The 17,062-nt window shown below is 45.7% G+C and overlaps 1 protein-coding gene across 2 annotated transcripts in view; it reads right to left on the bottom strand.

Moving 5' to 3' along the window:
- MID2 (midline 2) overlaps positions 1-17,062 on the bottom strand; it is a 300,175-nt gene that overhangs the window by 123,002 nt on the left and 160,111 nt on the right. For both annotated transcript variants that reach the window (XM_077826406.1, XM_077826405.1), the window contains exon 2: positions 12,615-12,710. In XM_077826406.1, the coding sequence (XP_077682532.1) occupies positions 12,615-12,710 (96 nt within the window). The remainder of the gene's footprint in view (positions 1-12,614; positions 12,711-17,062) is intronic.

Genomic DNA, 17,062 nt, shown 5'->3' with positions numbered 1-17,062 from the left:
CAAGCTTCATACCTGTATTTTAATCATTTTGGCAACACACGTGTACTATACATTCTCCTACTAAGTGCTGGTCTACTCTAGAAAATTAGGTTGACCGAGTTATATTACTCAGGGGTGTGAAAAATCCACACCCAGAGAAACGTACTTAATCTGACCTAAATCCCCATGTAGACAGTGCTAAGTCAATGGAAAAGACCTAAATCCCAGTGTAGACAGCGCTGTGCCACCGTTGCTTTTAAGTGTAGACAAGCCCTAAGCAGCAGCTCAACATCTCTCCAGTGTAATCCGGAGGCTGAGGCAGTTAACTGTAAAACTGTGAACTAACTGTTTTAACTAACTGTTAACTGCTACCTGTGAACTAGCAATTTTTCACAATTCTTCTGCATGGTTATCCTCATCCTGTAGCACATGGAGTATGCTTGGTTTACAGTATACTTTTCAGATAAATTACTCAGACTAATGCTGTTTGCTTGGAGTATACAGAAATAATATGGGATCATAACATTATATACACTGGGGGCAGAATTAAGGTTGCATGTTCAGCACTAATGTTATTTCCTGACTTTTTAATACTTAACTGGGCTATCTTACCACTCTAGTAACACAGCTTTCTGGGTAGGCTTTAAGAATGAAGGTGAACAAGAGACTGAACAATACAATTAGGGGTCACTGGTGCCTAGTTATACAATGGCAAGGAAGACTTTGTAAGGTAGAATCCCTTGAACCCAAGCCCAAAGGGTAAATCTAGAATAGCAAAGATGTTTTCTGCTCCATGTTTGAATGTTCTTTCTCAAATGCTGCCTCTGGTGGCTAGGGAGGCATAGTTTGTTAAGAAAGAGAAATGTATTTCAACTGTGATTTTATGAGAAATGATTTACAAAGCTTAAAACTTCCAAATGAAGTAGAAAACTACAGACTAGACTTCCAGGATCTAAAGAAATATCAAACCACTTAATTTATCACAGATAAATTTGTTATAGATCCCAGGGGTGAACTTAAAGCCATGGGCAGGGCTGACAAAGTATCTCACCCATTCAGAAGAGCATGGGGGATATATATGTATATATAGTTTTCCTTGAAAAGGGCTTTAGAGTGGGAATCCTGCTTTCAGGCAGACCGGGAACCTGTGGAACAGATTATGTAGGAGTGACAGGATGTGTTGTAAGTTTGAATCCAAGGGTGTATATTTCAAAGAATTCAAAGATTCTGTTGAGTTGTGTATCTAGGCTCTGTAGTCCATCTGAATAGAAAAGGCATTGAACACTGCTGACCTGTTTGACAGAGAAATACCTAGCGCCTCTTCCCAACATAAAAATAAAAACACAAGTCAGAGTCCTCACTAGAAGTGAACTTTCACTCCCCTATTCTCCTGTCCAACAAATCTCTCTCACACACAGCCCCCTCCTTTGCTCTCTGCACTGGCCAAGACCTGGATTTAGGTACCTTCATTTCCCTGCAGGACGGTCTTTTGTTTAAAACATGTCTCTAATATTTAAATCTACATCTACTCCCTGCTACTGGATCAGGATCAGCCACATAGTCCACTCAGCTTTAGGATTGGAAGCCAGCCTTTCACAGATGGGACTGATGCAGATGACCTTACAGGCAACCTATAAAATGTGAGCAATAGCTAATACAGGAGCAGATCTCACTTGGGGATCTAACATAAGGTCAAAAAATCTTGTCATTTACTCATTGCACAGTTCAAAAAGCTGAACATATAGAGCCTACCGGCAGCTCTCTATAAAATTTCCCTAGATGACCACCTTTCACAAACGGAAGACACTGACATATGCAGATGTGTCCATCTTCCATCCCCGGCAGGGCCTTTGAGTCATACCCTGACCTATAAAAATTTTGAATGTTAGTCACTTTCATTTTGCCTGGTGAGGTTACAGCTCTTGCTCTGAATATTCTGCTTGCAAAAATCCATTCACGCTTCATTCCCCCTTATTAATGCTCTCCGTCATGAGCCACAGTGAGGGGCGCAGGCAGGAGGGAGAGAAGGAGCCCTGGGAACATGGCTAGAACGATGCTCATTAGAAGAAAAACCTTCCCTTGTGGAGACTATCCTCAGCCAGCCATAGGGAGGCAACAGGGAAAGCTGCATGTCTTGGATTACTTCCAGGTCATTTCTCTGAGATACAGGTGCCAAGGCACAAAGCCACTGGAATTGCATCTCTGTAAAACTGGAGCAAGAAGCAAGCTCAAAGCATCGTTCAAAAGCAAGTTCACATAGATTGCTCACTCTCTCACTCAGGACTTTCTCTAATGTCCATTGCAGTTGTCACAGGTAAATTACCTCTGCATGGGGAGGGCCTGACTAGATTTGCTTCTTGTCTCCCCTTCCTGGATTAAGAGTGGAGCTGGTCAAGGGACATGATTTAGCCAAAACCTGCAGAGTTGGCTGGTCGGGGAGCCTCAACACTTCTCCCAGTGCTCTCAGGCGGAGGGAGGGCAGCGGGGTCCTTGTGGGACTCTAGATGAGAAGCAGTTACCCATCACCACTCTCTGGGTCCTATTGGAGAGGGATGATTGGAGCCACTATAGTTCTGTGTCATCCGTGGCTGCAGCTAGTCCCTGAGCAGCTTGTGGTCAGCAGCTGCATTGAAAGCTATAGCGAGGCTGAGTAGTAGGAGCATTCTATCTACTGCAGGTGTGAGGTGTCTCTGCCTGGGGAAATGTAACTCAACTAGATAAATAACCTTCATGACAAATTTGCTGAAGTATCGACAAAAATAACCTAAATCCATTTCCGAGATCCCTTCAGTAGATCAGTGTCTTTATTCTTTTTAAAGGAATTTGTTTGAAGAACTGCTGCTTAATTTAGTAACTGAAAATCAATAGCCCATTACGAAGAAACTAATTGCAATGGCCTCTCTCCATGAATCACCTCAGCAAACAAAACAGCAAACTAATTTACTATTAATTGTTATGCACTTTGAAAGAACAATAGGTATTAACCACTTTCTTCCCTTCAGTTGTTATTTGCAAGGGCTCCATATTTATGAACTCCTGGTCCATGCAGTAATAGCCAAGAGTAAGCATTAATCAGTTGGCATACACTTTCTATTGGGTGTGCATTCTACAGAGGCTTCCCCTGGAAATGCAAACAAAGGAGGCCTGACTGCTAATCAGCAAGACAAAGAATTTTATAGATCAAGTGGTCAGAGAGCAAGGTAAAATCAGATTTAATCTTCAATGGGATTAAAGTGATCTTCTGTTTTCCTCTGATTCTTTCCTGTAATCCTCAATACAAAACATTTTCCAGTTGCTGCTGGCCTGCCTGTGAAAACTGCAGCTGGTCTGGCTACAGGATTCAGCCAATGGAAATCCTAATCTTGGTTTCTGATAGCAGGGAGGGTGCAGTTTCATAATCATGTTTTTGGAGGGGAGGGAGAAAAGAGGAAGGAATCAATTTAGGCATGATGGGAAAAAAAACAATATGTTTAGAGAATGCAGAGTGGGAGAAGATAGTCCACCTCGTCCTACTGCTTATTTCTTAGAAACATCTGTATTCTGTGACCTTGACAATCAGCAGTCTGACCTGGTGTCATTCATATTTGAAAGTAGAAGAGTACCGTAGCCTGGAACAAACATCTAGGTAGTGTCCGGAGTAGCCTTTCCAGAGGTGTTAACCACTGCCAGTTAATTGGCAATCAGTTACCCAAACACTCCAGTGTCGACATACCCTGCCAGACTGCCCACCAGACGGGTCAGAGAGGAGAGAGATGACATGTTAGAAATGGAACTGTCATGTAATGCCACAATGGGGACCCATCTGGCAGAGCTCTGTAGGGTCCAGATAGATCCCCTACACAGACCGTTTCTTTGGTTTTGACCAGACCTCCTTTGACTAGGAGTTGCCAACTTTCTAATTTCTGAAAACTGGATCTTCCGGCCCCACCCCCGAGGCCCCACCCCCGAGGCCCCACCCCCTCCACTTGCTCCTCTCCTCCCCTCCCCCTCCCTCAGCGCTTGATCCTCTCCACTCTCCGCACCCACTCCCAGCTCGGCTCCCTCTGCTCTAGGGCTGGAATGGGAGCTGCAGCCTGCTGCCTGCCTGCCCACAAGATGCAGATAGGAGGCAGCCCTGGATGAGCAGGGGCTGGCACAGGTTGATGACCCAGCGCCTCCCATCCTACCCAAGGTAACCGGATTTTTTTTTACCGGACACTGCCAGATCCCCTTTTCGAAGAGACTTTCGGGTAAAAAAACAGACCCCTGACAACTCTACCTTTGACTCTAACTAATAAATCTCATTTTAACGAGATTAGATTCTCAGAGCTGGTCTACACTGAAAACTTACCTTGGTATTGCTACTTCTCTGAGGGACATGAAAAATCGACACCCCTGAGAGATGTAGCTATGCCAGTCTAGTCCCGGGTGCCGACAGTGCTGGGTTGACAGAAGAATTCTTCCACTGACCTAGGTGCCGCCTCTTGGGGTGGTGGGTTAATTACGTCCCAGCACCGGAGTGAGTGTCTACCCGGAAGAGCGACAGCGGCACAGCCGCAGCTGTGACGTTTCGCTGGAGCATTTGAAGTGTAGACACAGCCTCAGGTTCTCCAGGACGGCTACACCGAATGCCTCAGGGGCAAGACAGTGACGGAAATGTATCCAGCGCAGCTGGGCCATTTTTTAATTTTCCGCGGGCGGAAAATTTTTGACAGAAATGAAAAAAACCCTTTTGTTTTTGCTAATTCCCCCCCCCCCCCGGAAATTCTGACTTTTCACCAAAACCATAAAATCCAGACCTTTCTGGCTAAAACTTGGAGTTGCAGTGCTTCATGGGAGTTGTACTTTGCTCCTTGTGTCCCCACTTTGCCCCGCTTGACTACATCTCCCATAATGCACCCTGGTCTCCCCTTTAGGTGAGGGAATGATTTGCATCATGCAATTTCTGGCTACGGTGCATTACAGGAGATGAAATCCAGCTGCCAGGGAATCCCGGCTCATAGAGAAGAAACTTTCCATGGAAAAAAATGAAATTTTCAGCAGAAAGCAAAACTTTTTTTGCTTAAATTTTGTTTAATTGAAAACCCAATTTTCCATCAAAACACAGTTTTGACCAATAAATTCCAATCCGCCCTTGTGTCCGGAGCCTGCCCTGCTGAGGATTTCAGATCACATGGAACACTGAGTCCTCTCCCAGAAGGTGTGCTGCTAGCTCATGCTGTCTTCCGTGGTGATAACCAATGGTGATAGCGAACTCCCCATCTGAAATGGACTGTGGGGCAAATTTCCCCCACCCTATGCCATGCATGCTCCTAGGGCCGCAGACCCTGTGCTCAGTTGGGTCTCATTCATTGCTCTGCTATTGTTCCTTAAAGGGACAAACTGCTAATTCCAAAATGGGCATCAGTACCTCAGAACCCCCAGTGCAACTAGCCCCTCTGAGCTAAGCAGCCCATCTTTCCCACCCCACCTAGGCATGCATAACCCAGCAGAGTAATAGGGTGAGAGTCCAGAACTGTGTCCCTTTCCTCAGGCTTGGGATGGGGCAGAGCTCTAGATGCAGGAGCGGGGACCTCTCTGGAGTGGGTCTGACACTTGCCCTCGTGCTAGGAAAGGTGCTGCTGGGGCAGGGGAGGGAGGTGTCTCCTTGGCAGTGGGGGGTGGGGCGGTGCTGCACTCCATCAGACATCAATGTGATTCAGCCGGAGAGGAGGTAGTAGGGGAACAGGGAAGCTTGTCATGAACCAACTAGGTTAGTAACCTGACCCCTCCCTGTCTAGGCTCTGGACTCTGGTGCCTGACAACTGCAATGAGCTAGCTGAAGTACTGAGGGGAGTGGGGTGTGTCACAGTGGACCACAGCATCTTCCAGGTTTCCCTTTGTCCCCGACATGACTTCTATTCTGAGGGGATGGGTATCAGAGGGCACAGAGCTGGCAGAGCCCACTTCAGTCACCTACAGGGCCTCATACCATGGCTCTTTGGCTGTATATGCCATACTGTACCATTCTTTTAAATGACTCTTTAAAAGGCTCGGTTTGGAGGGTGCACAGTCATAGCACAGACAGGGTTCAAAAGGGGTTTTGCCCCAGTGTATAGAGCAGGGTTGAATGCCTTAGCATGACTGCCAGTGACTTCCACACAACAGCGCCACGGGCGTGTGCATAGGGCAAAGGGATGGCTAGGTGTCCCCCCTCACACACCAAAGGCCTGGGAAGCTGGGCTTATGCTCATGCCACCATCAGAAGACTCTGCTGGGATGGATTAGGACAGGCCAATGGTTTGAGGTGCAGTAAGAACAGACAAACTCTTGCAGAGAACAAAATGCACTCGTTTATTGACAGGCTGGAGTATGACACTTGCTCATCCGTGCATCGTCAGTGTGTTTCCCAAACACGCTCTCACTTGCATTGTCACCTCCCACTAAGTCAGCCTCTTCATTGTTTTCAAACAAAAAAATCCCCTTCATTTTGTGAGGAAAATGATGAGACTGCTTGGCCTAAGCAGATGCTGTTTCTTTTGTTTCCCACAAGGTTTCAATAGTTTTGCAAAGGGGCCAGGTACGTCAAATATTTACTGATAATCGTGGAAGAGGCCTGCCGATTGATGGGCGAGTGTTAGCAGCTGAAATAGGACAGCCGCAGAATTACAGAGGAACCGGCTTGTTGGAAAGGGCTCTCCTGGGTCACGTAGCGTCTCCTCCTTCACTAGGGAAGGATGTTCTCATCTGCGCTTACTGTAAACAGTCTTGCTACTCTGCTTTCAGACACCTCCCATATTGATGTCTCCATTGCATCTACATCCCTTGGCAAATGCTGTTCGACCTCCCTCCTGGAATAGGACCAACTTCAACTGAAACCCATCCTGCTTTAATTCCAGACCACTGGTCCGGCTTACATTCCCCACCCATTTCACCACCTTCAACCTCTGCCCCTTTTATGTCATTCCCTTTCAAGCACTTCCAGTTATCACTCACCCATTGTCCCTGCTTCTCCAAGCTGCACGTATTCATTTGCCTTCATCTCTCTTTTGTTAGGCCATGAGCTCCAATCCTCTCACCATCTTTATCACTCTGCTTCTCATTCTCTCTAGTGTCTCAAATGTAGTCGTATAATTATACACACTCAAAATACATCAAGAGAACATTATCAAGGTTGCAAAGTCAGGCACTCAGCAGCGGAGAGATGCCAGAATTAAGGTTCCCTGTGCAACTTTAATTCTGCTCCCTTGTGCATATGCACGATAATATAGTCTTTGATTACATTATCACATGCTATTTTTTCCATAGGACTCCTGCCTCATTCAGTGCACAGAATAGATGGTGCTCACTCAACGAGCAGCTTTTCAATATCTCACGTTATCCACATTCTTCAAGGTGTTGCCCCTGCCTTACTTTTTGCGCACTGTTCAAACCCTGCTCTGGAGACAAAATTATTAATTTTTCATGGCACTCATCACTACGGTATCCAATCCTCCTGTAAGAGGAGTGGTGGTGATATCTTACAGGTGGCGGGCTGAAGCACAGATTAACATCAAAAGCCTCCATTAAAGATTGGTGACACAAAATGAGAAATCTAGGACTGGATTTTTGAGATCACGTAGCGTTATACAGCACTTTGTATGCTCAAAGCCTAGCTCCTATTGACTTCAGTCATAGCTGTGAGCACTCAGCACTTCAGACCCCAGGGTCTCAAGTCAGGTACCCAGAAAATGAGGAACACACAGTTAGTGACCACCTGTGAAAAGTTTGGTTTATGTGACTTGCCCAGAATCACATAGGAGCTCTGTGGTAAAGACAGGGACAGAATCCAGTTCTCCAGGGCAGTATTCAACTACCTTCATCATCCAACCATCCCTTCTCTTTCTGCAGCCTCCTGCCTCATTCACTAGAAGTTATCCAACTTCTGCAACAAACGACAACAGCCTCCTTCACCATATATCCTTGATTCATCCCCAGAACAGGTCCATTCTGTGCACTGAATGAGGCCATGGGCCTGTGGAAAAACTAGTATGTGATCATGTAATTAAAGATGGTGTCATGATGCACATGCACAAGGGGGTAGAATTAAGGTTGCCCTAATTCTGACATTTCCTAACTTTTGAGTGCTTGACTTTGCAACCACATTAATGATCTGCGTGTAAATGTCCTAGGTTTTTAAAACAGAAAACTGAAAAGGTATAACCACCTGGCTCATCAGCAGGGCTGGAACCTTTAGATCCACTGCACAGACCTCTGCCACTTGAACTAAGAGTAACTGATAGTAATAGTAGGTTGTCATCCTCTGTGTGGACCAGCCACTAGAGAGGGGTGAGCCATAAACTTTGCCAGTGGGTTTCACAGATATTTGCTGACTGCAGAGAAATAGTGAGACTCAGGAATTTTGGGTTTCATTCCAGATTCTAGAGCGAAGTGTGCTTTAATGGGCTCAGACTTCTGCCTCTTTCCCTCAAACTTGACCCCTTCTGCCCCAGCCTGTCCCTGTACCACTCCTGTCTCTTCCTCATTCCTGGGCCATCATCTCAGCCACCATCATTCTTCTTGACTACCAAGTCCCAGGAGTCTGATCCCCATCTCAGTCTCTTTGCCCAGCCATTCCTAGTCTCAGTCTCCCCCAACTATTACTAGTCCCAGTCTTCCTCCTTTGCAGTCCCTGTCACCTTGCCCAGCAATTTCCTGTATCCCCTCCACCCCCACCCTCCCAAGCTCCTTTGTGTGACACTGAGGTCAACTGGTACTAGCTGGGAAAGGAGCCACTGCTCTGTGTCAAGGCTCCTAACAGCCCTGCCAAACTCACTACACCTAGCACACTGCTTTCCTAGTATTTATCCTGAGAGAATATAATGTAAGATAGCTAACAAAAGGTTATGTCATCCTGATCTTCATAATCATTGCAATATTTATGAAGTCATGTATGAAATTTGTGTCCACAACAAAGCTGACAAACAGGTTTTGGGTCAGACAAAGGATGCTGAGTGACCTAATTTGGTATTTTCCAAACAGTGGGTTGTCGGAAGTTTCTAGGTTAGTTGTCACATCCAGGGTTGAATTAACCCATTCCTGGGCCCTGGCCTAGGCAAACACATACTTCTCCCAGCCTGGTGCGGAGGGGTAACCGGGCCAAACCTGAGTGGTGCTGAGACCCCATGAACCAAGCCACAATACCTGGAGTGGGGCATCTGGCTGAGCACTGTGGGACAGGAGCTGCCATGGCCGGATGAGTGCAGAGGGGGCGAGGTCAGGACTAGTGTTGTGATGCCAGGGCAAAGGATGCATTTATAGAATGCTGGGTCATAGAAAGAGACAAAAGGCAGTGGGCGGTGGGAGGGTCGCTTTTGTAAAAAGATTGGGAACCATTTCGTAAGTGATATATCCCAATACAGCACTGGCTTGACTCTGCTAGAGCTTCACACTGTGAGATCATGTGCCATTCATTACCCCCAGCCCTCATCAGCCCCCTCCAGTGCTAAGTTTGCCAGGCATCAGGTTTTCAACCGGAACGCCCGGATGAAAAGCGACTCTGGCGGCCCCGGTCAGCACCGCTGACTGGTCCATTAAAATTCCAGTCAGTGGTACAGCAGGGCTAAGGCAGTCTCCCGGCCCTCCCTGGCTCCATGCAGCTCCCAGAAGCAGTCAGCATGTCCCTGCGGCCCCTAGGCACAGGGGCAATCAGGGAACCTCCACGTGCTGACCCCGCCCCGAGCACTGGCTCTGAAGCGCCCATTGGCCAGGCCAATGGGATCTGCGGGGGCAGCACCTGCAGAAGGGGGGCAGCATGCACAGTGCAGAGCCGCCTGGCCGTGCCTCCACCTACGGGCCAGACATGCCAGCTGCTTCCAGGAGACATGCGGAGCCAGGGCAGGCAGGAAGTCTGCCTTAGTCCCTCTGAGCCATGGACCAGGAGCTGCCTGAGGTAAGTGCCACACGGCTGGAGCCCTCACCCTGACCCCCCTGCCCCAGGTTGGAACTCCCTCCTGCACCCTAACTCCCTCCCAGACCCTACACCCCGCACCCCCTCCCACACTGCTGTCCCAGCCTTGAGCCCCCTTCTGCAATCCAAAGCCCTTGGCTGCTGCCCAGAATCCCCTCCTGCACGCCAAACCCCTCATCCCTGGCTCCACACCAGAGTTCACACCTGCAGCCAGAGCCCTCACCCCACCACACCACAACCCTCTTCCCCAGCCCAGTGAAAGTGAGTGAGGGTGGGGGAGAGTGAGCAATGGAGGGAGTGGGGATGGAGTAAATTGGGGCGGGGCCTCAGAGAAGGGGTGGGGCAGGATAGGGCCTTGGGGAAGGGCAGGGGGCGGGGCAAGGATGTTCAGTTTTGTGCAATTAGCAAGTTGGCAACCCTATACAGTGGCTCAGCCCAGCCATGACGGTTATCAGGATTCTATAATCAGTTAGCGGCATAGACACCATTGTGATGTTACACCCCATATTCTTCATAGAAATATGGTTATGATATGAATATGGCATAACTAAGACATGCTTTATGCAAGACGGGTCATGTGAGGTATCATTGGAAAGGTTATGATTTACTGAATGTATTTATCCAATTTGTATGCATGTATTATTTCTGTATCTGAAGTTAGGAATATTGTCTATTTAACAATTACAACTGTGTGTGTACTTGGGAAAGCAATGAGTCTTAAAGGGCCATTAGGAAAAAACAATGAACCTTCGAAGATGTGGATCTCCCATCTTCCCTGAAGTTCCTTCCTGTGGACATTGCAAATAAACCTTGTTTCATGGTTGCTTTGACACTGCAAGGTCAGGTGATAAGGTCACCTGGTACAGAATACCACCTGGGACATTACTGGTACTTTTCCACTGGGAAACGAAGGCTTCCCGCCTTATGTAAATTCTATTTAAGGCTGGGAAGTAAGGCAATTGGACTCTCCATTTGCCTGCCGACTCGAGAAGGAAGACGGCTGAAAGCTTCCGAAGAAACCAAGGAACTAAGCTATGGGAAGGCAAGGGATGAGTCCAGGCTGAGAACAGGGGTCTAGCCTGTAAAGAGATATAACTGGAACTCTGAGCTACAGAAACTCTACAACCTAGCTAAACAACATTTAGGGTGCAAAATTACTATGTTTAACCTGTTTCTGTAGTGTATTATGCTTAGTTTGCGTGTTTTGTTTTATTTGCTCAATAAATTTGCTTTGTTCTGCTTGCTATCCCTTATAATCACTTAAAATATATCTTTTATAGTTTATAAACTTGTTTTTGTTTATTCCAAAACCCAGTTTGTGGAATTCATATCTTGTGGGAGAGAGGGTGCAAAAAGCTGTGCATATCTCTCCACACTGAGGGAGAGGGTGAATTTTTATGAGATTGCGCTGTGCAGATATTTCTACACAGCGCGAGACAATATTATTTTGGATTTATACCCCAAAGGAGGAGCTGATTTCAGTCGGTCTCTGCAGCTGGATGTGTGTGTGCTCGTGTGTGTGTGCGTGCGTGCGCACGCTGGAGAAGGCTTGAGAGCCTAGCACAGCAAAAACAGGGTTAGGAAACCCAGGCTGGTGGAAAGGGTGGGCTCAGTGAGACCCCAGCACATCAGGTGGTGCCCCAGAAAGGGGGGTCCAACCCATCACAACTGTAACCACCCACAAGCAACACAGGCCAGTCTGTGTCCATGCAGCAGCACTCAAATTCCAAATAGCACAGAATTCCTTCTTCTTTCGTACTTCCCCACTTGAGCCCTGAGCCCACATGTGGGCCCTGTACTCTCACAGTGCCCCACTGCAATAGCGGGTGTTCACATGTGCACATCACCTTGTAGGATCGGGATTGGAAGGTGTTCCCTCTGCAACTATCTACACTACCTCTCATCTCATTGACTATTGCTTGTTTGTCCTCTAACAGGGGTGTTTTACGATACGGTCTCTCCAGCTCTCACTGCATACGGGTTTCTGCTTCCTCCACAGCACTTACAAAGGCAGTTAAGAGCAGAGACTCCAGTGCAGACCCCATGCTGCTTACTCCATACTCCTCTCCACAGTACAGTTATAATTATTCGTTTATGGCCCATCAGCCACTTCCATTTTCCCTTCTCCAGACAAACTATCTTCTCCCGAGAAATTGTCTCAGACACTTTACCGGCTCACAGCTCTAGCTATATTGGGCCAGACTGTCCCAACCTGGGGCAAGGAGATGTAAACTACACCTCCCTGTGTCAACTAATCCCCCTACACCCTGAGAGGATGACGCACCCACAGTGGTCAGGCAGTGCATGCCCCCATTCATCACTGACACCGTCCACCTCCCAACATCCAGCTGCCATGGGAGAATTGCACAGAACAATCTCGGTTAGAGGGAACATGCTATTAAGCTACCTCCCCCATAGCTAGTGCAGTTTGCTCATTGTAATATAGTATTTACCAGCAGTCTGTCCTGCCTAGATTTAAATTAATCAAGGTATGGGGTTTCTGCCATTGCCCTTGGGACACCATCCTGCAGCCTCACTCATCTCAAGCCAGGGCTTTCCCCTGCATGATCCCTTTCCAAATTTCACCCCGTTGCCTCCCAATCATCACCCCAAATAACCCCTCTCCCCCATTCAGGGTTCCCATGCTGCAGGCAGGTATCACGCCCCCAATGCACACACCCCTCAGCCAGCATGGACCCCCGCTCTATGAAGCATTGCCACCACGTACCTCCACCTGCTGGCAGATCTGTATCAGCTTGGCCATCTGGTTTTCGAGTTCGCTATTGCGTTTAACCAGGTTGGTGAGGTTCGTCTCCAGGGTTTGCTGCCGGCACAGAAACGGGAAGGAATGAAGGGAAAAAAAGAAAGAAAGAGAGCGTAAGCATCAGCAGAGCTGGAGAACCAGCTCCATGGATTATGAACATCTCAGAACATTATTGATGACAAAACACACACACATTAACGGCTTTGGGCACTGGCAGCTTCCACCCGGGCCATATGCAGCTACCACAGAATGCTGGAATGCTGCTTCATGTAGAAGAGGGAGGCACAATAATCTGCTTCTAAGCCAAAGTTAATGTTATTTCATTATCCCAGGTTGACAACTACAGTAACTTTCATGGGTGGCTAGAGGGCAGCACAGTACAAGTGGCCCACAGGGTTTGGCAATGCAGCCTGCACCCTTAAAGGTCATCAGCACAGAGGAGGGACTGTGTTTGTGCCTCCTCTGGAGGCACCTCCTGGAATTTGGGAGGTGGGTTTTTAACCCTGCCTTGATTTTTTTTTTCTTTTTGTCTTTTAATGTACAAAACTGAGTCTGACTCCCCTGACTTTCCTGGAAAACTCTATGCACATCAGAAGAACTTATTCCAACTCTTGCAATTTCCCCATGATATTAGGGGTTTTTCTAAAGCCCCAGCTCCTGGAGTCATGAGATTATATAAGGTTTTTTTTAAACACATAAATTTCTAATCGTTGGGGTTGCAGAACAAAGCTGAAAAACATGACCTCTATAGGCTCAAAAACCAGAAGGCAAATAAAAAGAACACCATATTTTTAAAATGTCGTGTTTTTTTCGGACCTGGCATGTGATTTAAAATAATTGGGGTTGGCAGCTCTGTTATGACATCAAAAGATGCTGAGCATGGGAAACTGAAGTGAGAGTCAAGACACTAAACACACTGCACTTATGTTAATAGCTACAGTATACAACTCCAATGTCCTGCTCACACCTGGAAGAAAAAGATGTTAAAGATACATCTCCCCATCTTTCCTCCCTTTCAACTGCAGGCAGAGGAATCTCACATTGTTACCAAAGAGTCCTTCAATAAAAACAGGCAGACCAGACTTTATATTCCTCATATTTCCAAAGTAAAAAGCAAACAGTTTTTTGTTAAATAGCTTCAGGCTCCTTGGAACATTATAAAACCCATAAAAATCACACACTTATTTTCCCCACCTTTCACAGAGCAATACATATAGGTAGGCTTGGCAGAATTCAATTTCCTTTTTTTTATAATTTTGACACAATGTGTATTGATAAGCATTTTTTTTTCATTTTTATTTATTTAAATTTTCACAGTTGTAGAAAACTGTAACAGCATCAGAGTATGGGGAGGGGAGGCAATTATTATTTAATTACTTTAGACCACCGAGATTCAAAAAGTTAAAGCTTTGCAACCATTAAAACACAAATTGTCTACATAATGTGTCAAATATATAAAGTAAATACTCTTAAATCAAACTCTAATAAGTTCTCAAGCAGCATTTTTCTTACTTTGCCGATCTGTAAATTTTTATTGTTATCAATGAAAATATTTTTCGTCAGTTGTGTGTGTATGGTATTAACATTTATTGACATTTGCCGATAAAAATCTAATCCTTCCAAGACTACCTCTAGGCTACTCAGGTAAAGACAGAGTACTGCATGCTCAGATTTGTAGTTTTCATGGTTTGCAGTTTTTGGAGATGAGGAAGACTGCAATCTGTGCCGATTGAGACAAGTGCAATGTATCTCTTGAGGCTGTTGACAAGTTGCCAATGAGTCCCTAGCTGGACATTGTTCAGACAACTCTTCTTTTAGCAGCACCAGATGCTATTCTGCATCCAGTTTTCAATTGGGAAACCTGTCCGATATGAATAAACTACTCTATTTTCCATCCATTCTCTCCCCTCCTCATCCTGTGTCTGTTATTGAGATAAAAGGCTCCTGGGAGAAAAGTTGTGGTCTCAGCGACATAACTACAAGCTGTCTTCATTTCTGTTCCCAATTCCCCAATCGGACTAGCATTTTGTTCTTGGTAAATTACAATTTAATAACAGAAAGCAGGATTTCAACTAAAGCAGATAGAGATTCCCGAGAGATTGTTTATTTTGATGGTTATGCCGACATTTTGACTGGTCACTTTGGATTCTTTCGACATCCCGTTATAAGCCCTTCAGACCCTTTAATCCTCTTGTATTTATAAAGAGCTAGAGGTTAACATTTTCAAAGTGCAATGTACAGTGAGGGGACTGTTTGATTCCTGTCCAGCACCTAGACAGCCTTGTACTGACGCTGCTGTGTCAAGGGATGGAATTGAGATGGGACACTGGAAACCCAAATGTTGTCTTTTCTTGTGACTAATTGAAAGGGTGGGCCCAAAAGCAAGGGAAATCTTTTCTGAAATGGGGCCAGTGAACAGGAGATGGAGAGAGATTTTTATTTTCTAAGTAAGCATGAGGAAGTTTAAAGCAGTGTAGCAAGCGCGTACGCAGTGTGCTGTAAGACGCTTCAAAACTTGGACAGAGAAAACTCGGGTTGGCAGATGGGTAAATACAACAAACTTTGATCTTAACACACTCTGAAGTGTTATGCTGCTATGCTGCTCCCCGATCCAATGGGGATGCAGCATTGTAGAAGGCTTACAGTCCCTAGCCAGAGTGTCAATCTGTCTAGCCACAGTCTCGAATGTCAGAAATACAAACACAACCCTCGCACCACCACACCCACAAAACTGCACTCTCAGCTATAATTATTTATGGTTTGTAATGCAGTGGCACCTAAGAGCCCATTGTGCAAGGCACTGTACAAACACAGAACAAAAAGACAGTGGTGTAAATCCAGAGCAAATCCACTGGCTATAGATTTACCACGGCGCAAGAGCAAAAGCCAGCCCACATTCTCTCCCAGGGGACTTTCTGACTCCCTAGGGTACATGCCAACACCTACATTAGATGAACTCTTTGTCAAATTTCTGAAGGAGGGTTGTTAATATTATAGAGAAAGAAAAAAGTCAATTGTGGCTAACCACAACTAGAAGGTTTTGTGTGGAAGCCTGGGCCATTTAGATGAACTGAGACAGTTTGCAATCATGCTTCCACTTGCTGCCTATTACGCTAAATGCTGGTTTGCTGCCACATCGGTCCTGGTGTGCTGGTTGATGTAATATTTATGGAGAGGAATGCAATCTAACAGACATGGGAGCAGCTAGAAAAGAGCCCATCTGAAACTATTTCAATATCTGTGGACACACAGTGGACTTGTGCTTTTGGATATCAATAATTTAAATGACATCACATTTCCATTAAAATATGTGATTCCACTAAGAGAAAATGTTTTATAACAAAGTGCTCACAACCTGTTGCAATACTTGTCATGAAAATGATACCCTATTAATATTTGAAACTTCAGAGCCGAAAAAGAATCCCTGTGGTGTTTTATTCATACTTGGCTTGGAACTGCAGCCCATAGCTCCCAGCAAGACTCTAACAGTCCCATAAACAAGGATTCCCTCTGCATGCACATATAATTCTGGGGCTGGTTAGCCAATGGAACTTGAATCACAGTCATAAAATACAGGCACATCATTAATTCCTGAAACCCAGTGGCTCCTAAAATATTCAGAGCTCATTTGCAATCCTGCGAATTGCTAGCCAATGGCTGATAAAGCATAATATAGAAATAGGATTGAAAAATGACAGGAAACTCAGGCAGCTTTCATTAAGCTGAAAATGCTATGCAAAACAAACCTACGTTGATAATAAAAAAGCCAGCTGTTAACAGTTTTTGCCACTGTTTTCTTATAGCTCAATATTATTAAACATAATTTGAATAAAGAACTGAGCATTTAACTTGCTAATTATCTTTCTCATCGTTGACTTGGCTACACTGGAGTTTCTGCGCTGAAATGGGGGTTGATCTTCTTTAATGGTCTAATGCTGTTGAAGAGCAAGGAGGGTGGGCGAAATGAGTTTTCCGTTAAATCCTTCATTACATTAAATCCTTCAAATAGCTGTTCAGGAATCCAGGATCTACAGCTAAGAACATAAGAATGGCCATGCTGGGTCAGACCAAAGGTCCATCTATCCCAGTATCATGTCTACCAACAGTGGCCAATGCCCCAGAGGGAATGAACAGAACAGGTAATCACCAAGTGATCCATCCCCTGTCGTCCATTGTCAGCTTCTGGAAACTGTTGTCTTTCTTCCTAAGAGATTGTGTGTGTCCTCTAAAGCATTCATAACACTTTATATTGAGCAGGCATCAATTCATTAAGTATTCTCTGATATTAAAATGACTTTCCCGGCCCTAAGAATGTACTAAATAAAAAGATCTTTTTGATACTCCTGTTCTTCAAACTATCTTTGCCGAAAGACAGGGCTGACCATTGCTAGTACCGGGACTAGGATAGTAAA

Source organism: Eretmochelys imbricata, chromosome 9 (genome assembly GCF_965152235.1).
Source record: "Eretmochelys imbricata isolate rEreImb1 chromosome 9, rEreImb1.hap1, whole genome shotgun sequence".
Classification (NCBI taxonomy): domain Eukaryota; kingdom Metazoa; phylum Chordata; order Testudines; family Cheloniidae; genus Eretmochelys; species Eretmochelys imbricata.
The sequence above is the reverse complement of the archived record's forward strand: the minus strand, read 5'-3'. Positions and strand labels throughout refer to the sequence as shown.